This window comes from Oncorhynchus kisutch, linkage group LG10 (genome assembly GCF_002021735.2).
Source record: "Oncorhynchus kisutch isolate 150728-3 linkage group LG10, Okis_V2, whole genome shotgun sequence".
NCBI classification, from domain to species: Eukaryota; Metazoa; Chordata; class Actinopteri; order Salmoniformes; family Salmonidae; genus Oncorhynchus; species Oncorhynchus kisutch.
In genome coordinates this window covers 55,147,374-55,168,953 of record NC_034183.2, presented here as the reverse complement: position 1 = coordinate 55,168,953, position 21,580 = coordinate 55,147,374, and the positions used below count along the sequence as shown (strand labels likewise).

At 44.5% G+C, this 21,580-nt stretch overlaps 1 protein-coding gene across 2 annotated transcripts in view; it reads left to right on the top strand.

The window, feature by feature from the left end:
• The window catches only part of LOC109893361 (protein tweety homolog 3-like), a 60,232-nt gene extending 39,116 nt beyond the window's left edge, over window positions 1-21,116 (top strand). Inside the window, exons 7-14 of one of the 2 annotated variants that reach the window (XM_020486559.2) lie at window positions 275-350; window positions 3,333-3,388; window positions 4,620-4,712; window positions 5,690-5,782; window positions 8,782-8,918; window positions 10,984-11,160; window positions 11,796-11,874; window positions 17,431-21,116. In XM_020486559.2, coding sequence (XP_020342148.1) covers window positions 275-350; window positions 3,333-3,388; window positions 4,620-4,712; window positions 5,690-5,782; window positions 8,782-8,918; window positions 10,984-11,160; window positions 11,796-11,874; window positions 17,431-17,601 — 882 coding nt within the window. In that variant the 3' untranslated portion in view covers window positions 17,602-21,116. Of the gene's footprint in view, window positions 1-274; window positions 351-3,332; window positions 3,389-4,619; window positions 4,713-5,689; window positions 5,783-8,781; window positions 8,919-10,983; window positions 11,161-11,795; window positions 11,875-12,339; window positions 12,448-17,430 lie in introns of those variants that run through there. The other variant, XM_031834077.1, reaches the window with a different exon arrangement.
• The last annotated feature ends 464 nt before the right edge of the window (window positions 21,117-21,580 follow it).

Here is a 21,580-nt window from a genome sequence, read left to right as displayed (position 1 = left end):
TTATCAAATATTTAGGACCCAGTGGGATCTGTCTTTATGCAAATCCCCCTCCCACACCATTTCAAATGGATAATTCCCTCCCCTGCATATGAATCAGAGATGACCCCCTGCCTCGTCTTCCTTCCGGGACACGATTGTGCATGTGATCTTTATTATCCCCTGATATTATCCTACAAACTAAGCATTCTCATTATTCTAACTACTGTGTTGTTGGGAAATGTCCTGTTGTTTGGTTTTTCCCACCGTGTGACTGTGTTTTACTCCCTCTCTGCAGACCTCCAGTGACTTCTGCGTTGCTCCTGACATGTTCGTCACCCAAATGACCGAACAGTATGGAGTGCTTAATAAAGGTATAGATTCATTAAGAGGAATCGCCAGTGTCTTAGATTTGTCACGTTTATTGTGAGATCGATCATAAAGTGAAATACAGACACTGCTCTCTGAGATTCACATCTTACGCTACTTTTTAAGTTGTTTGTGCAAGAACGCTGAGAGGCAAGTGTTTGTTAAATTTCTCGGTCACAAGCTTTCATATCCTGTTTGTTTTGGAGGAGAACCGTCTGCTGACTATGAATTGCGTTCTCTCTTCAACTTGACAGAACACTACATCAGTTGTAGAAAATCGTTGTAGGGGGAAATGCATAAAACTAATAACAAGTCTGGCTCTTAACACTGTCTGTCTGTGATAAAAATATAAGTGTTTATTTTGTTGTGGGGTACTGTCATCTGGATGTTTTTGATAGCTCTGACAAATGATTGGATTCATTCCCTTCAGTAGCATACACACTGGGATATGATGCGGAAATAATGACAGAGCAACGACACAAATGCCAAAAGCGCTTTAATATGTGCCAGACAAGCCCAATCACTGTGATGCTCAATCAATCCCCCATCCCACCCTGGGGAGAGAGATAAACCTGTTTCTATTCTCTGGCCAGTGGTGAAATGTATTGCTTCAGATTTATGGACCAGGGCTGGGGTGCATGAGCTACCTCCTCAAACATGTAATAGGACTCAATAAATTACCCCCAGAGCATCTGTGGCCGGGCAGACAAGCCAGGGGTGATGGGCTGCGCTGCGTTTTAAGTGTCTAATATGGCCCGTGGTGTAATTGGCCAATCTGGTCCCATGATGAGGAGAGAGAGATGGAGCCACGGGTGTGTGAAGTAGTGTGTGTGTGAAGGAGGTAAGACCAGTGGAGGAGGGGGGTGAGGAGAGACATGTTATGGTGCGAGAGGAAGGAAGGCCGGCAGGCTGTGTGTGTGTTTCTACTGCAGTCGACGGTATCTGTGGATAAGTACTGCGTAATTTAACACAGTCACCAGTAGGGCTGGGAATTGCCAGGGACAATATAAGCACGATACTTAGGTGCCTTGCGATTCTCACAAGGGAGCCATGAGAAAACAAGTTTTTATCAGTCATGGAAATAAAATGTGCTGAAAACAAATTGGCTACATTTTTCATATAAGGAAAAAACTGTCGTTTTGGTACTGGTACAGCCAACTAGCGCAAAAATAATAATTGCCATATTGTCAAAACGATACATGGTCAAAAATACCCTTGATATGTAACTGTATCGATTAACAATGTTTTCCCCCCCGACACTAGTGTCCAGTTAGTGTCATCCTCTTTCTAAATCACCACTCCATTGTCAAGTCATTGCTGGAGAGAATAGAGCTCTCTTCCCTGTCATTGTGAATGACTCTCTGTCTACTCTCAATAGGAATACTAGAGGAGGGAGCTGAACATTTATATGGCATTGCGAGATTTTAAATTGTCTCTCTCTCTCTCTTCAACATGGTGCCCAGTACATGTTTGTGACCCCTAAGAATGACCTTGCCTTCCGGCCCTAAGGTTGTTGTTCTCAATTCACAAACGGCAGCCTTTGAAAAGGTCCCCCTTTTCGTTACCTTTATTGGTAAAGGTAACGAAAGTGTCCGTCCTTGACAAGCCATTGATTTTATTACTGCACGCGTAAATGAACCCTACAGGTTATACTTCACTCTGATAAGAGTACAGTTATGAGTCTGTCATCTCTGACGGGCTGCTTTAAACACTATTACAAGCCGTAAATGAGAGGTCTTCTATTCAGCCTGTTGTATCTGGCCATCCAAGGATATCATTGAACGAGCAGTTCATTTCCTTCGTCAGTGCCATAATTACACTGTTTATGAGTTTAGAGGAGCTATGGCAGATAGCTGGCGCATCCATAACCAGAGCAGACTTGTTCTTCTCTCTACCACTCTGTGTGTGCCCACTTGACTGTGTGGTAATCAGTGAACGTCACAGGCCAGTGTGGCATCAGAAATAGGATGCCATGTGTTATGTTGGTGGTGCTGGTGCTATTCTCTGTGATTAATACTGGGGACCAGAAGGAGAGCCACTCTGATTCAAACCTCTGCCGTGCTGTGTTTGAGTCACACACTCCCAAATATCATTATTTATTAAACTGCATGAGTGTGTGTGTGAGAATACATGTCTCCTTCTCACACCGTCCCAGATTGAGTTCCCTAAAGCAGGATACTGTTAATCATACTGGTACAGTGTGCCTGAGCGTGCTGCTAGCTAACCCATTAGCATTGTTTACGGAGCTCTGAACTGTCCCCATCGACCCAGGTTCTGTCCCAAATGGCACCCTATTCCCTATATAGTGCTCTACTACTATTGACCAGGGTGAAGGGTAGGGTGCCATTAGAGACGCAACCCCAATCTCCTCTCCTCACGAGCCGCCGGTCTCCTCTCCTCACGAGCCGCCGGTCTCCTCTCCTCACAAGCCGCCGGTCTCCTCACGAGCCGCCGGTCTCCTCACGAGCCCCCGGTCTCCTCTCCGAAACAAGCCACCAGCTAATCAGCATCCATTGATTACTCTGCAGGCCCTGCCAAAGATCATTATTCACCCTCCTTCAGAAAAGCAACCCCAAAAAATAACCCAATCTCTGTCCGTCTCTCTCTGTCTCTGGGGAAGCTGACCTGAGATGATACCACATCACTGTAGGTTATGGGGTTCACCAGCTGACATTCAGTAGGCTGGGCACTGCTTCAGGCAGTGGCATATAAAGGCTATGGGATGTCAAGGTCAGGGAATAGAAATACCATCCAGTAAGTCACCATGGTGGTGAATGACAGCTCCCACATACTGCAGCTTCTAAAGGACCTGCTTTCACAGGGGAAATGGTTGGAGAGAAAACATAATGGCCTCTGTGAGATTGTGTTCATGCAATTCACCTTGTAGCAGTGACTGTCACCGTACTACAAGAACTAACTAGACTGAGGTTGTCTGCGGTACTGCTCACATCATCTGATCCAGGCCTGTTGTGTGTGTTTTTCCACAGACATTTTGCAGTACTACATGACATGCAGTGTGGGCCAAACCAACCCATTCCAACAGGTAGGCTACTTCAAACAGACTTTTTACTGGCCATCATATTTTAGCGAAGCACTTTGATATAGGCCTCACAGACACCAGGGATGTGTTGGTTTTCTAACATGTTTAGTATTCATATCTTTTTCAGTATACAGTATATGCGTGACTCAGGCTAGCCTGTACCTTTGATGCAGGTTATAATTTATCCGATCTAATGAGGCTGAACCGTGAGGTGACTCATCTAGCTGATGCGTCTCCCCACGTACGTACATTTGTATAATGTATGCACATATCTTCTCTCTCATCTATGACCTCCGAATGACCTCTGCGTGTAAATGAGGCGATCCCATTGGACGAAAGGAAGGGAGATGGTGATCATGCGTAGCCTTTATAGGTTCCTCTGTGGACTTCCGTCCCAGATTAGCATTTCACACCAACACCTCGGACCCAGCGGGCGAAGTTGGTGGAAATGACGTCATTAGAACCTGTTCTGGCTGAAAATACAGTCTTAAGAGGAGTAAGACTAGTCAACAACCGCTACTTCAGAGGGAAAATATTGTCTTTCCACTTAGACTTTGTAGCTTTTTATTGGCTAATTAAAGTGTCGCAAAACGTAGATCTTAGTGAATAAACATATCTCCCAGAAAAGCTTTTTGTCCAAAGAATACTGGTCAAGGCTGCAAGACTGGGTTTTTTTGGTCACAAAAAGCATATTATGACATACACTCACTGTACCAGTCCAACTAGAGAGGAGCAGTCTTGCTGGGAGAGAGAGAGAATCCACTCCCTGTGCCTTTCATCTTTTAGGCCAAATGTCAGCTTTTCCTGGAGGTTTAAATGTACAACTGCGAAACGGCCACTAAGGCCATTGCCAGTGTCCAAATATTAACGTGATTTGAAGACCCTGCCCATAAGACCCTATCCGTGACCTGCTTTTAATGGACTGTAGTATTTCTTTCCTCTTCTCAGTGCAGCACAAGCCCAGCCTAGCTATCACAGGCTGTCAAGAAAAAGGGTTGATACGTAATGAATGTAATATATCTGACGGGTACCAGGGTTGAATGTGCCAACATTGGGTTGAGTGTAAAGGGACATATTTGACTATCAGAAAGGACTAGAGTTTGCTAGCAGGGTTGTTTTTAAAATTTTCTGTGTTAGGGTCAGGAGTTTTTCTTACCGAAGACATTGAACAAGTAGCTCAGTACTCAGTGCCATGTCTGATACAGGCGGTTGTGTTTCCCCTCTTGTGTTGTAGAAGTTGTCCGGGAGCCACAAAGCCTTAGTGGAGATGCAAGACGACGTGTCTGAGCTGCTCCGCTCGGCCACCAGAGAGTACCCCCAAACTAAGGTGAGCGTCCTGACATCCATCACTTTACTTCCTGCTGTGAACGCCACCTGCCAGAGTACTGATACTACTGTATAACCTGCTGGCTCAGTCACGCCACACAAACACACCCAGCCTTTTCCCCCTGGTCTGAATACACCGGCTGTACCATTGTAGCAGTTCTAAGGGTTGAACAGTCCACTGAATGGAACCAGTGGACCAAGAGGCAGAGAGAGGGAGGAGACGAGTGCACCTGGCCACAAAAGGTCTGCTGGCACTTCACCTTTGCGTTCTACTCATGTTACTTTCACTGCCGTCCTCTGTGTACAGCCCTGTGTTGTATTGTCCAGCGCTGATCTTTCCGCTGTGTGCACAGAGCAACAAATGAGGCCTGACATTTGGGACGTGTTGGAAAATTGAGGCAGGCAGGCAGGCCAACTTCAGTGGCAGAGTGAAGAGAGAAAATGCTGAGTTCATGGGAACATTTCACGTACTGTTGGGCTACCAGAGATGGAGAACTCCATCAACACTCATCAGCCCTCGTGTCCCATTTAGTCATTTAAAATAGAGCTCTGGACAGACGCTGTTCTCTGCCGGCCGTTACAGACCATAGGAGAATCCGGACGTGGTTTGTTATTACACCTCGTGCAGACAGACGGCGGTATAGCCTAAGTTTGAGGTTTCGGAGGAAGTACCCTCATTTCAATGGAATGTGGTGCGCACCATTAAAAACATGGAGTCTGTCTGCACAAGGCGTCAGGGTTGCTGACTCTGTTCTGGTTTGGGAGTTTCCTCAAAGTTTCGCCGACTCTCTACTTTTGTTAACGTCATACCAACCTTCTTTACTAGTTTAAGTAGGACACCAAAATTAGGTACTGCCAGTATCTCTCTCATACACTCGCACACACGCTCACTGAGACAGTGGTCTGGCCTAATTTGCTGTGTTAAATGTCGACCTGGCCCTGTTTTAAAGCGTTTGTTTGCTTGTGTGTGTCTTGCAGGGGAATCTAGAACAGATCCAGGGGGTGCTGAACACCACAGAGATCGGCCTGCATCAGCTCACTGCCCTGGTGGACTGCCGAAGCCTGCACATGGTGAGCTGCCTTCCTGCCTGGGACACCAGGGGGACCATGGCTAACATCCTTACTCCACAGGGGATGTTGTATGGTCTCTGTGTTGCGTGGTCACGGTCTACATGTGTACGTATCCCTCTGGGATGTGGTTGTTAGTATGTACGGTACATTACACCGAATGGACCGTACATGTCCGGTCCGATGATGTTGGCAGATGTGTTTGCAAGCTGTGTCTAAACGGTCCAGTGAGTCGTTGTGTGACCCGCAGTTGGCTTTCCCTCTGCCTGTGTGATGGAGAGGACCACGTTCACGGTTCACACTCCTGTGCACGTGCGTCTGTGCTCCGCTCAGCTCAACTCTGCTCCACTGCTCTTGGTTCAACCCTGTATTCAGACCTGCTCCTCTCTGCCTGCAGTGCATCCGCCGCCCTGGGCTGAGCTGCATATCTCTCTGATCTGTAGTAGCAGCCCTCCCTGACAGCTCTTCACGTCCCCCCCTGTTAACCCCTATGTGGCTGGTGCCCTGCCTGGGTCTCACTGTTCCTAATGTCACTCCAACTCTCATCCCCACCACTCACAGCCCTCACAGCGGAGGGCAGGAGAACCTGAGCCAATCAAGCAGTAGCCCAGGAGCTTACATTCGGCCTAAACCAGGGCCACTTTCAGTAGCAGATAGAAATGTCATGACGTGAATAGAGCTGACGTGGCTTGTTCTTCTACAGAGAGGGATGTTTGTTCTGCATCGTATATTTCTTTCTGAACATTGTGCTGAGCGTGGAGGATGGGGTAATGCGCCTGCCTCTACATCACATGTAAACATGCTGTACCTAGAGGGAACAGCCAAGACGTCTCTCAGTGCAAATGTAGGAAGCAGAAGCGGTCGTCATGAAATGTTTTCATTAAAAGCTGGACAATATTATTCCCAACTTACTCTGCTTTGGTCATGTTGAATAGCACTCCCGGGTATTGCGCATGTTGTCACGCTACTTCCTCTCGATAATGACTGTACTTTGCTTGGCTCTGAAGCAGCACCGTCTTGGCCTGCTTTCACTCCTCCACGCGATGTATCATTAAATAGTCATGTCTAACCTCCCTCCCCCAGAATGTGTGTCAGATAGGGCGCTGTGTACAGTAACCCTGTGTAGCGGACAGGCAAAATGTAGCATCTGTTTGGTAGGTTAGTTGTGTTTCTATGACGTGATGTGAACCTCTAGCCTGTGCACTAGTTGTCATAGATACATGTGTATGACATGGCAACCAGACAGCAGTGATGGGAGGAAAGTTCCATGCAGTTACATAACAGGTTATTATTTTTTGAAGGTATAGCTCATAGTTTTCACAATATCGCAATATTATTTTTGCGCTAGTTGGCTGTACCTGCACCAAAACTCCAGTATAGCTTGTTCTCCATCTTCTCTTTAAATAGAGAGCCCATTTTGTTTTCAGCTTTTTTAAGTGACTTGATCAATTCATTTTCTCATGGCTCTGTCTTGTCCCTCTGCAGCAGCAATATTTTTGAATGATCGACTCGCAAGAAAGTCACAGTATCGAACCGCAGTACATAATAGAATTGTGAGAATCGCAATACATATCGTATTGGCACCTAAGTAACGCCCTACTAGACAGTGGAGTGTACTATGTGCAGACAGATCTGTGACCATTTTAGTGGTATTGTATCCAGGCATTGCAAAACTTCACATTTGCACACATTTCACAATTGCATCACTGTCCTGTCATACAGGCCTACTGTGTATGTATGTATGTATGTATGTATGTACATTTCAACTCATTTTTTCTGACTCACAATTCCTGACAAGGCGTCATGAGGAAGGAAAATGTGGATATATTCGCATTCGTATTGTGCCGCTAGAGGTTCTTCTTGGACCGGCCCAAGACGGACGAGAAAAATTTGCCAAGAATGTTTTCATTAATCTGTACGTACAGTTGAAGTCGGAAGTTTATATACACCTTAGCCAAATACATTTCAACTCATTTTTTCACATTTCCTGACAAGGTGTCATGAGGAAGGAAAATAAAGTGGATATATTGAAGCAACATCTCAAGACATGTCAGGAAGTTAAAGCTTGGTCACAAATGGGTCTTCCAAATGGACAATGACAACAAGCATACTTCCAGAGTTGTGTCAAAATGGCTTAAGGACAACAAAAGTCAAGGTATTGGAGTGGCCATCACAAAGCCCTGACCCCACACCTATCGAAAATTTGTGGGCAGAACTGAAAAAGCGTGTGCGAGCAAGGAGGCCTACAAACCTGACTCAGTTACACCAACTCTGTCAGGAGGAATGGGCCAAAATTCACCCAACTTATTGTGGGAAGCTTGTGGAAGGCTACCCGAAACATTTGACCCATGTTAAACTATTTAAAGGCAATGCTACCAAATACTAATTGAGGGTATGTACACTTCTGACCCACTGGGAATGTGATGAAATAAATACAAGCTGAAATAAATCATTCTCTCTACTATTATTCTGACATTTCACATTCTTAAAATAAAGTGGTGATCCCAACTGACCTAAAACAGGGAATATTTACTAGGATTAAATGTCAGGAATTGTGAAAAACTGAGTTTAAATGTATTTGATTAAGGTGTATGTAAACTTCCGACTTCAACATGTCTGTTTGTATGACATCTACTAATGATCTAACGTCATGCACCGTCACATAATGGAAGAGACTGATGCACTGTACCACCCTGTGCATACTGTGATCATAAATAATGTCAGGTACCATTATAAATTACTTGTCTGTTGCTGTGTTCCAGCACTATGTCCAGGCTTTAACAGGGTTGTGTTATTAACTGTGTTGCTGTGTTGTGTTCCAGGACTATATCCAGGCTATAACAGGCTTGTGTTGTGTTTCAGGACTATGTCCAGGCTATAACAGGCTTGTGTTGTGTTCCAGGACTATGTCCAGGCTATAACAGGGTTGTGTTGTGTTCCAGGGCTATGTCCAGGCTTTAACAGGCTTGTGTTATTAACTGTGTTGCTGTGTTGTGTTCCAGGACTATGTCCAGGCTATAACAGGCTTGTGTTATGATGGACTGGAGGGCCTGATCTACCTGGTGCTCTTCTCCTTCGTCACGGCTCTCATGTTCAGCTCCATCGTCTGCAGCCTACCTCACACCTGGAACAACAAGAGGTCAGAACCCTTCTCCCGTACACATCACTATCCTCCAGTACCACATACAGTCCGTCCAATTGGACCTCGATGCTATTTCTGTTTCTATGTTAGTGTTCCATGTCTATGAGGAAAATGGTTCAGAAAATAAACTATGTTTTAAGTATTTCAGGGTTAGAGAAACTGTTTAGAATTGCTTCCAATAGAACTCATACATTAGTAAATAGAGCTTTTGCCTGAACCACGGACTGTAGCCTCTTGAGTCCCATTTTTACATTACACAGAAATGACTCAAATGATAATGATTTGCCTGTAGACAGAGACAATACTATTATAGAATTTTATTGGGGTTTTTTTTCTGAAGAGTTTCTAAACCCCTGACTAAATGTGTTAGCTGCTTTAAGTCTTCCGTTGCTAGTGTGTAGAACACTGGCAGCGTGTTCCATCAGACCTGGCCAGGAGGGCCCAGCTGCTTCCCCAAAAATATCACTTCCTGTTATCCCCCTCTCCCTAATCGTGCAAAGCTTTGCCTAAATCTATTGCAACCATTGCATGGAGTGGTGTAATTTTGGAGGTTGACGTTGTACTTTATGAAATCCATCTGATTTCCCTCCGCTGGGTTCCCCTATCAGCAGCAGATGGATAGGATGAATCATAATGCCTTGTAAGAGAGATGAGAGTTAGCTGTCCCAGGCCACGCCTCCAGTTTAACTCCACTATGTAATTAGCAGAGTTCTGAGGATACTGGCGAATATGTTATGTGCTGCAGTTTGATCTCAGCTCGCTGTTCCTGTTATACAGCAAAGGGTTTTGCGTAGGAATGCATCTTCTAAATGACATAGTTGTTTGAGTAATAACTCATTGTTTTAATGACGCATGTAGTTCATAATAACCCAACATTAAGCTTTACTGCTTTTAATGCCATAAGCCATTCCATTGGTATGTTTTATATATGAACACGGTCATGTTGGAAATAAGTTATACCCCCCCTCCCCACTACATACTCTGTCTTTGTAATGTTCTGTATGGGTGAATGCGTGCTGCCCTGAATGGGATGATGTCATTAATTAGCTGTGTGGAGGAGAACGCTGTGGGTGGTGTGTTGAACACTAGAGGGAGACAAGCACCACCATGTCATCATCATCATCAGCGCTATTCACTGCAGCGCCACAAGGGCTGTTTTTTTTCTTCTTTTGTGGTCCATGTTTTATACCTTGACCGTTGTGCTACAGGGGGAAATGTCTTTGTTTATTGGAAATGTGACAATGTGGGCTTTCAGTGGTGCCCTTGCGCTAGTCACGATCACAGCTCCTGTTTGAACAGAAATAGCAAAGTGAACCAAATCCGTATTGTAGCAGATCAATCTGTAATATTCGTGTGGAAACTGAATACATGTTTATCTTAGTGGAGCGTGGTTTTATTCCTTAAGCTCAGTGGGGATTTGCTCATTTCCCTTTCTCAAAGAGAACACACTTTCGTCTCCCCTTGGGCAGTGAAGAAATTGACTAGAAACGTGGCCGTGGATGAATGCAAAACGTGACTGTGAATGTGCCTGTTTTTGTGCTGCTGCTGCTCTCCCCGTCAGTGGGAGAGGGGCTCCACCTTGTGGCCATTTGTCACTCTGCAGGGTTGTAGTCAATTCCATTTCATTTTGGAAATAAACTGTCATTCCAATTTTTGTCCCCCACGATGAAATTGAGAATGGGACTGTGGATGTGTCCTTGTCTGTTTGTACGTTCGTCACATGCAATAGCCCGAGTTTGACAATTTGGGTGAATGATGCGTCTTTCCATAGAGATCTGACATTTACAAAATGACACTGATTTGCCCAAGGCATGAGCTATAGTAATTAACTGAAATGTGTTAGTCACATGTAATATCTCAATTGGTCCAAGCAGGGGGTGCTGCATCCTTAGGATATGACATGCTTTCTGTTGCCTTTTCCTTTTCTATGAGAAAATGTGGAAGTCAGATTGGAATTTCTGTTTTATTCCTGAATTGAAATGGAATTGACGCCAACCCTGGTAGTATGTGTCCTAGTGGATGTGTGACTCAGCAGTGTCTCTCTCTCTCTGTGTCTCTATAGGAACGAGGCGGACAGCGAGGAGGAGTCCGTGTCCCACGGAGGCAGACTGCAGAACCACGACAACCTGTACCGCGTCCACATGCCCAGCCTGTACAGCTGTGGCAGCAGCTACGGCAGCGAGACCAGCATCCCTGCTGCAGCACACACAGTCAGCAACGCCCCCGTCACAGAGTACATGTGAGTACAGTAACACCAGTCCCGTGGAACACTCGTCTCAAAGAGAATCGCTGGGCAGCGGTGGGTGCACTTCCCCTCCACTTTCTCAGTGTTGAAAGGTTCAAAGCAGGCTGTGGTGGTGAGGGTTGAGGAATGTGAAATGCCATGTGACCCAGGGCTGTACTAGCCTCCACGTTTAGGGCACTGCTGAGAAAGAGAGGAGCGGCGCTCTGCTCCCCCCGTAGAGGGTCACATTCTGGCGGCCATGAGTGATGCAGCTGTTGCTCTCCAGCTGTGGTTCTTTGAAACCCAACAGCCTTATGAATGGACCTCTTAGGATTTAGGATGTGGGCCTGGGGGAGGGGATTTGGTGGTACTCTGGTTTTGGTGGATTGTACAGTACAGTACAGCCATGGATGTTCTGTGGGGTTCTGTGTCTGTGGTGCCTGTAGGGGTTTAAATGGTATCATGAACTATTTGTATATGTGGGTATGTGCTTCTGTGGCATGGAAAGTATATTTTGAGGGTCAGTAAGTCATGTACGTGTTTGTGCACCTGTTTCTCTGTGTGTGTGCGCGTGCGCGCAGGTCCTGCAGCTGTAGTTCCATCCCCGCCTGTGTTTAACCTTGGGAGTGTGTGTTTGTTCTGTTACACAGGACCCAGAATGCCAATGCCTTCCAGAACCCGCGGTGTGAGAACACCCCACTGATAGAGAGAGAGTCGCCTCCTCCCTCGGTAAGTGTCCCAATGTCTACGTTATACACTGATGGACAGAACACCTCCACTGACTGGGTCATTTGGCAGCCATTGTGTAGGACACGATGATAATGAAAGATCTTTCCGACGAGATCTTGTTTTAAAGTATACAGTCTGCCAACAGGGCCTGGTTTTGGAACTGATGTCTCGGTGTAGTCAGTGTTTTGTTTTTGCCTCTTATTTTGACATATTCAAGTTTGGCTCACAGTAAGAGCTAGAGTCAACATGACGATCCTAGCTACCAGTCTCCACAGGTTGTGTGTTGTAAGTCAACCTGAATCCCTCTGTCAGTGGTCCCTGGTCCTCCCTGGCCGGTCGCCCTCCTGTCCTGGAGGCTGAGCCCCTCCTTGGTGTCAGTGTGTCTGCTTGGGCCTAGACTCTGCGCTGTGCATCTTCTCTATACTGTCTTGTCGCTGTTGTTTTCTTTCCTGCAAACCCACACAGTTGTATTTGACTGCCGACATGGACAGTTACAGCCGCAACAGCTGGCAGTTAAAGCCCTCGGCGAGTGAGAGATCGTTTTGGTAACCTCCTCCGCTATGCTAACAGGTACAGACAATGCCCACCCCTCCCACCCACCCACCTTCACTTACTGGCCTGTGTTCCCCCCAAACCAAGTCTACCCCCCCCCCCCCCAACCACCCACGCCCTATCCAGAGTTACCTGCCACCCCACTGCCCCTCCTGTGTCTTGCTAGTGTGACCCCTCACCTAACGCGTGTCCCCTGACTGTTGCCTTGGGCAGCATGCCTTCCCATCCCCCAGCACTGCAGCTGTTTTTAGGTGGTACACGTCACGTTCTTGTCCTGCCTCCAGGCCCACCATGTCCTTTCTTTCAGGAACATTTAAGCCTACGTCCGACAGAAAAGGACATTCTCGTAACTGCGTTGCAGTCTGCCGAGCCCTTCAGACTGTTGCATTCCCCTTTCCACCGGAACCAGGGAGGGTCTGGTAAGGAGTGGACACTGAATGGCCTCTGAGTGGACTTTTTTAGGGATTGACGGTTTTGAAAAAGGAACGAGTTAATTACTATAGAAGAGAACAACTTTATCCAGTTTGTTGCCAGGAGATTCCCCTGGTCCAGGACTTGTACTGGTTCATTTTGGATGTCTTGAGTTCTTCTGTGAGCCAGAACATCTTTCTGCTATTGTCAGGTTGTTCCACCTATGTGTCCGTCTCTCTCCTGGCCTTCAGAGCTCATAGATGAACACTATAAAGGGTAGAATGGCTACTGAGAGTGGAGTGGGATGATCTCCACCTCACTTTACCTCTAAGTCTAAGAGACTCCCATTGAAAGTCATGATTATCTGGCAAGGCCACTTTTCAGTACAACCGTGTGCAGGATATAACGTCTGGTTATATCCAGTTGGCCGAGCATGGCGCTGGCAACGCTAATGATCATAGGTGCACGCATGACTGCAAGTCGCTTTGGATAAAAGCTGAATGGCATGTATATTATATAGGAGTTATAGGCAAGTGGAATAAGTCGTGTTTGTTCTGTAAACCTGTCACATCCTTTCACAGAGTATGTACTGCAAGTGCACCTGGTTTTGTGTCTGCTCCTTCCTTTGCAATAAATACATTGTAATGTACACAGATGTGACAACCCAACCCAATTCCAGTATGGTTTATTATCTCTAAGTACAGTATGATAAGCCCTTACTTTCCCATGTAGAAACATACTATATATACACTGGATAGATGGGTGGGTAGGTAGGTGCGGTAGATAGGTACAGTTGAAGTCGGAAGTTTATATACACTTAGGTTAGAATCATTCAAACTCGTTTTTCAACCACTACAAAAATGTCTTGTTAACAAACTATTGTTTTGGCAAGTCGGTTAGGACATCTACTTTGTGCATGACACAAGTAATTTTTCCAACAATTGTTTACAGACTGATTATTTCACTTATAATTCACTGTATCATAATTCCAGTGGGTCAGAAGTGTACATACACTAAGTTGACTGTGGGAGGGGATAGAAGCTAGAAGCTTCTGATAGTCTAGTTGACGTCATTTGAGGTGTACCTGTCGATGTATTTCAAGGCCTACCTTCAAACTCGGTGCCTCTTTCCTTGACATCATGGGAAAATCTAAATAAATCAGCCAAGACTTCAGGAAAAATTGTAGACCTCCAAGTCTGGTTCATCATTGGGAGCAATTTCCAAACACCTGAAGGTACCACGTTCATCTGTATAAACAATAGTATGCAAGTATAATCACCATGGTAACACACAGCCGTCATATCAGGAATGAGATGCGTTCTGTCTCCTAGAGATGAACGTACTTTGGTGCGAAAAGTGCAAATCAATCCCAGAACAACAGCAAAGGACCTTGTGAAGATGCTGGAGGAAACACGTACAAAAGTATCTATATCCACAGAAAAACGAGTCCAATATCGACATAACCTGAAAGACCGCTCAACAAGGAAGAAGCCACTGCTCCAAAACGGCCATAAAAAAGCCAGATTATGGTTTGCAACTGCACATGGGGACAAAGATTGTACTTTTTGGAGAAATGTCCTCTGGTCTGATGAAACAAAAATAGAACTGTTTGGCCATAATGACCATCGTTATGTTTGGAGGAAGAAGGGGGAGACCTACAAGCCAAAGAACACCATCCCAACCGTGAAGCACAGGGGTGTCGGCAGCATGTTTGGGGGGTGCTTTGCTACAGGAGGGACTGGTACACTTCACAAAAAATATGGCATATTGAGGAAGGAAAATTACGTGGATATATTGAAGCAACATCTCAAGCCATCAGTCAGGAAGTTAAAGCTTGGTTGCAAATGGGTCTTCCAAATGGACAATGACAACAAGCATACTTCCAAATTTGTGGCAAAATGGCTTAAGGACAACAAAGTCCAGGTATTGGAGTGGCCATCACAAAGCTCTGACCTCAATCCTATAGAACATTTGTGGGCAGAACTGAAAAAGCATGTGCGAGCAAGGAGGCCTACAAACCTGACTCAGTTACACCAACTCTGTCAGGAGGAATGGGCCAAAATTCACCCAACTTATTGTGGGAAGCTTGTGGAATGCTACCCGAAATGTTTGACCCATGTTAAACAATTTAAAGGCAATGCTACCAAATACTAATTGAGTGCATGTAAACTTCTGACCCCCTGGGAATGTGATGAAAGAAATACATGCTGAAATCAATCATTCTCTCTCCCGGGGCGGCAGGGTAGCCTAGTGGTTAGAGCGTTGGACTAGTAACCAGAAGGTTGCGAGTTCAAACCCCCGAGCTGACAAGGTACAAATCTGTCGTTCTGCCCCTGAACAGGCAGTTAACCCACTTGGCCGTCATTGAAAATAAGAATGTGTTCTTCACTGACTTGCCTAGTTAAATAAAGGTAAAAAATAAAATAAAATAAAATAATTCTGACATTTCACATTCTTAAAATAAAGTGGTGATCCTAACTAACCTAAGACATGGAATTTTTACAGTTTAAATGTATCTACCTACAGTATCTACCACTAGTATCTACCTACAGTATCTACCACTAGTATCTACCACTAGTATCTACCACTAGTATCTACCTCTAGTATATACATACAGTATCTACCACTAGTATACACATACAGTATCTACCACTAGTATCTACCTTTAGTATCTACCGCTAGTATATACCTCTAGTATCTACCACTAGTATCTACCACTCCTATCTACCTACAGTATCTACCACTCGTATCTACATACAGTATCTACCATTAGTATCTACCATTAGTATCTACCACTAGTATCTACCACTAGTATCTACCACTAGTATCTACCACTAGTATCTACCTACAGTATATACCACTAGTACCTACCTATAGTATCTACCACCAGTACCTACCTATATTATCTACCATTCGTATCTACCACTAGTATCTACCACTAGTATCTACCACTAGTATCTACCTCTAGTATATACATACAGTATCTACCACTAGTATATACATACAGTATCTACCACTAGTATCTACCTTTAGTATCTACCTCTAGTATATACCTCTAGTATCTACCACTAGTATCTACCACTCCTATCTACCTACAGTATCTACCACTCGTATCTACATACAGTATCTACCTCTAGTATCTACCTACAGTATCTACCACTAGTATATACATACAGTATCTACCACTAGTATCTAGCTCTATCTACCTACAGTATCTACCTACAGTATCTACCTATAGTATCTACCACCAGTATCTACCTACTGTATCTACCTACAGTATCTACCACTAGTATCTACCTACAGTATCTACCACTAGTATCTACCACTAGTATCTACATACAGTATCTACCACGAGGATCTACCACTAGTATCTACCTACAGTATCTACCACTAGTATCTACCATTAGTATCTACCACTAGTATATACCACTAGTATATACCACCAGTATCTACCACTAGTATCTGCCACTAGTATCTACCTACAGTATATACCACTAGTACCTACCTATAGTATCTACCACTAGTATCTACCACTAGTATCTACCACTAGTATCTACCACTAGTATATACATACAATATCTACCACTAGTATATACATACAGTATCTACCACTAGTATCTACCTCTAGTATATGCCTCTAGTATCTACCACTAGTATCTACCACTCCTATCTACCTACAGTATCTACCACTCGTATCTACATACAGTATCTACCACTAGTATCTAGCTCTACTATCTACCTACAGTATCTACCTATAGTATCTACCACCAGTATCTACCACCAGTATCTACCTACAGTATCTACCACTAGTATCTACCTACAGTATCTACCACTAGTATCTACATACAGTATCTACCACGAGGATCTACCACTAGTATCTACCTACAGTATCTACCACTAGTATCTACCTACGGTATCTACCACTAGTATCTACCTACGGTATCTACCACTAGTATCTACCACTCGTATCTACCTTTAGTTTCTACCTATAGTATATAGGTAGATACTGTAGGTAGATTTCTGATCTCACACACAGACTGTTCAGAGCCAAATCTGAGGGTCGGGGAATCTGAGATATTCTGAACATATTGCTGATCCTAGGTGTCCACAATAGGCTGTCCAAATGACTCCCAGGGTGACATTCCCACAATGCAAAGCCCCAGTGCTGTATCGCGAATGGACTCTGCTCAGTGACTCAATTTAAAATGAAAAATAATTCATTAATGGACACTGAATTTTTTTATCTTTTGGTGTTGTCATCTGTGATGTGTGGAGCTTGTTCATTCTCCAGCCCTCACAGCCAAACACTCTCTATTGATTTGTTAAGGTGACCTGCTGTTCTCAGCTTGTTACATTAGTCATGCTTTTTTGATGTCAGGGAAAAGACCTGCACTTTCAAACATAGAACATATCAAATATACACCCCTGCGGCAGAGGCAACATGTAAAGACTTCTGTCTTCATTACAATGTTTTCCAGAGGCCCTTTCATGACTTTTTGTGCAGTTCTCTATTGGATGAAAATATTTCATCTGTGAATACACGGGTCATCCCATGCTGTTTTGTTACGCCTACATGTCTCTTTCTCTCAACAGTACACCTCCAGCATGAGGGCCAAGTACCTGGCCAACAGCGGACCGGGTCCCAGTACCTCCACCCCCGTACCTCCACAGCACCCATCACAGCACCAAGAACACGAATCGGCACACCACTCACGACAGCACACTCCACACCGCCCACCACATCACCCAGCAGCGCAGCTCTAGACAACACCGGGGGCGTGACCCACCAACAGACACACCAGTGTGGAACCACCTAGCCTCTGGAAACTCTTCTCCAATGCCCCTCAACATCTCTGTGATGTCATCGCCATCCTCATCCAGGCTACAGTCCCCATCTCCTTTCCTCTTCGCTCTTACTGGCCCTCTCCCCCAGCAACAACTTCAAACATCTGAGCCAAATATGTCATTTGAAGTGTGCTTGATGGCAGAGCAAAGAAAGGAACGCGCAAGGCAGACGCATCGTGTAAATAGTTCTGTCGTCATTACAATGTTTTCCGTAGGCCCTTTCATGATGTTTCCAGGTGGCCAGTCTGAGCTGGGCCACAGCGGAGCAGCTAGCCAGTGCAGGGTGAGGGCCAATGGGAGGTTATTTCCAGCATTGTGTGATCTCTGTCATCTTCTCCATGGGCTGCTAGTGGACTGACTGAGTGGTGGCCCTTGTTCCCCTGCTACCCCCTACCACCGCCTCGCCTCAGTGCTGGGCCACCCTCAGGGCCCAGGGACAATACAGACTAATGAGGCAACTGGCCTCCAGTTCTTTGTGAACGATCTCTGCTCCTTTTCCACTCCTCTGTCTGCTCAGTCCACCAAATATAATCTTGAACGGAGTGATATTGTCTTACGTGAGGATATGTTGCTCAAACAACATCTTTTGGTTTTATTTGTCTGCCACTTGTGGGGTCTCCCTGTATTTGATATTGTATGAAAGAGACATCCACCATCAAATGGTCTCCATGTTAACCACTGCAAAAACCACTGGTTATGGTGCTGTGAAGGAGAGAACACCTGACGAGATAATGAAACTAAACCGCCATTGCTTTGGTGAGGACTGAGACCGTTATGGGAATATCTAGCACTGATTACTATTGATAGTGATTTTGTTCAATATGTTGCTACGTACTGTTCTCGCTCTCTCTCATTGCTGTAGGAGATGTTGAGCAATGCCTTACACAGAGAGCTGTGGAAAGGCCTAGAAACTACTGTTCTCTCTCACCCTTTTACAGAACAAGGCCTCTGTCATGGCAAGTTGGGATCCAGGCACGGTTCCTCCAAAGGTTGGATGTACCTCAACAATACTATGGCCATGATATGTCTGAAAGACAAAGACCAGTGTTTCTCAAGCATTCCGTGTGAGTGTTCTTCATAATAGTGAAACATCTCAGTTCCTCATGTAATCCTGTTATCTGGAGGACTTGCAACACGACCAGTAGAACGCCGGATCGAGGAAAGGGCATTAACATCAGTGGTATTATCCGTTCTCTCAATCCATGTGTCTGATGAGATCACACTGATATATCATTACTACTGTCTAACCAGCTGAGACTGCTGATTTATTATCCACGTAGACATCCGCTTGTTATTGCATTTGTCTCAGACTGTGAGTGGGACCAGTTATCTCATTTCATAATGTCTTATAGTAGTAGGTCTATGACTGGAAAAGACTGGGCTCTCTTAACCCTTACATTAGTCCTGACCTGCATGTTTGTGGCTGTTGTCCCCCCCCCCCCCTCCCCCAGGGGGAGTGATATAGTATGCCACTATTCCTGGAAAATGACTGAAGCTACATGGATTTTGAACTGGAGAGTTTTGCTGCGGAAAAAAACGAGTTTATTTTCGATTCCAGCGTCTGCTCTTGGATGAAGCTCACTGAAGACGAGGAGCTGTGAACGGTGGGACCCGCTGTCCTCTCATCAATACCACAGACCGCTGTTATCAGAACTGTAATTCTCATTACATCCAACAGTTTGGTCAATTGAGGATATGCTTAATAAAAGGTTCACACTTCTATGGTAAGGTTTTGTTCCCAAACCGGAAGACTATTCAGACCAGGAAAGGAAACATTTTGAAACTAACAGAAGCACAAGCTTTTTTTTGTTCAACACACAGATATGAGGACTGTTTCCAGGTTGCTGAGAGACCAAACAAAATAGGAGTTTTCCTCCACCATTATAAGACTCATTTAAAAGATCATTTGCAGTGCTCTTCTGTTAGCCAGGTATCTTGTGCTGGTGTTGGTGTTCGTCTGCGTACAGTGGTCGGTGTGTTTGCTTGCCAGTCTCCTGTCCTCCCAACAGATCTCTGACCGCCTCGCACAGTTCAACCTCTGCTGAACCCTATGGATATAGTCACAGACTGTAACATCACGTTACATCCAGTGTCTGGAGGCTGTGTACATGTATTAGTATGTATTTCTTCTAAAGAGGTGTAGAATTCATGTGTTCTAGTATACGGTTATGCATGTTACAACAGCCAAGACAACTGCAAAATGGACGTCCTAATGCACCAGCATTTCATGGTCACAAAGATGTGTTTTAGCATAAAGAATGATTTTGGAGAGAGAGAAAAAATACAACTGCGGTAGTTGTTTCACAAATGGGTGAATTGAAGGAATGCTGTGACACGGGTTCACTTGTACCATTTACCTTTTCATTGACCTTTTCAGCAAGAACATCCATACTTTCCTGTGGACTCCTAAAGCATGGTGCCCCTTCAAACGTAGAGTGAAATATTGTTGTACGTTGTTGCTACCGACGCTTCTCTTGGCGCCCCTTCGTTCTGCGTTGTAATCGATATGAGAGGTGTGGTCCTTTCTTCAGACTGTGCCAATAACCAAACACAACACCTTACCTTTACTAGGATCTTTTTAAGTGTCTCACGTAGGCCTGTTTGTACAGTTCACAGCACTGCGGTTGCCTGAGCAACCAAACGAGGAGAATGAGCCCTACATTTTGAACTGAAAATGAATTGTTCTTTTATTCTCTGTGTGAAAGACCATTTATTATAGTAACGATGCATTTTTACTGTTTTTAGAGTAGTCATATTCTCTTTGTTAATGTTGTAATGCTAGACCAATGTACAGACTTTAAAGGGATACTTCGGCATTTTGGCTACTAAGACCTTTATCTACTTCCCCAGAGTCAGATAGACCACCGTCTCTGCATCCAGTATGAGTTAGAGGTAGATCTGCGAGCCAATGCGAACTAGCGATGGCTGAATGAGTGGAAGTGTATGGTATCTACTAGCAAATGCACTAACGCTAGTTAGAAACTTCCTTCATACTGCACGCAGAGACAAAAAAATGGAATATACCAGTGCATCGGACTATGGGGCAGTAGATAAAGGGATTGATTGCAAAAATGCTGTAGTATCCCATTAAAACATGTTTGCTAAATGAGCTGGTGAAGTTGACATTTCCTTTGTCATTGTGATGAAATCTTTTTTGCTTCATAAAAAAAAAAAGTAATTTACCATTGATTATTTTTAGTGTTCATTGCATATATTACAATGTGTAGCAAGCAGAACATTTTTGTTGCTTTTATGGGAATACGATATAGTTTTTGTCTTTCATTGCTTTGTTTTGATAACATTTCCCTGTTGATTTACTCATTTTGTTTTCATATTATTTTAAAGCAATTACTAAAATATTGTACATGTTAAACCTGTGGTTTTATTGAGCTTGAACTCAGTGTTTTGAAATTAAACCAACCTTAACTGTTGAACCCTGACTTGTCTTTACATGTAGTGAAGAATAGACCATGTTGATCATAACTGTTTTCAAATGGACAGAAATGCATGATTTATATGAGAGTTTGAGTTTAACTCGGGCTTCCACTGTAAAATAATGTAGCCTATGGGCAGCTACCAATGGTGAACAAAGATAAGATTTCTTGCTCCACTTGGCTGACATTGTCACTAGTAGCACTAGGTAGCAGCAGAACTGCACAGTGTCTCAGTAAATATATCTGCGCTATAGTACTCTGAGGTGATGGTTGTTTGTTGATACAAATATTTTGATATTCAACACAACAGGCTTTGTTACAGGCAGTAATATAGCTCAAATGTATTTCTGGGCTGTGCTATTGTTCTCTGTAGTGTGCAGATTGAAAGGCTATAGGCCTGGATGTCCTGTTGGATGGAGGAGAAAGGCTGTGTTGTCTGTGTAGCCTCACTGGGCCGACGGCAG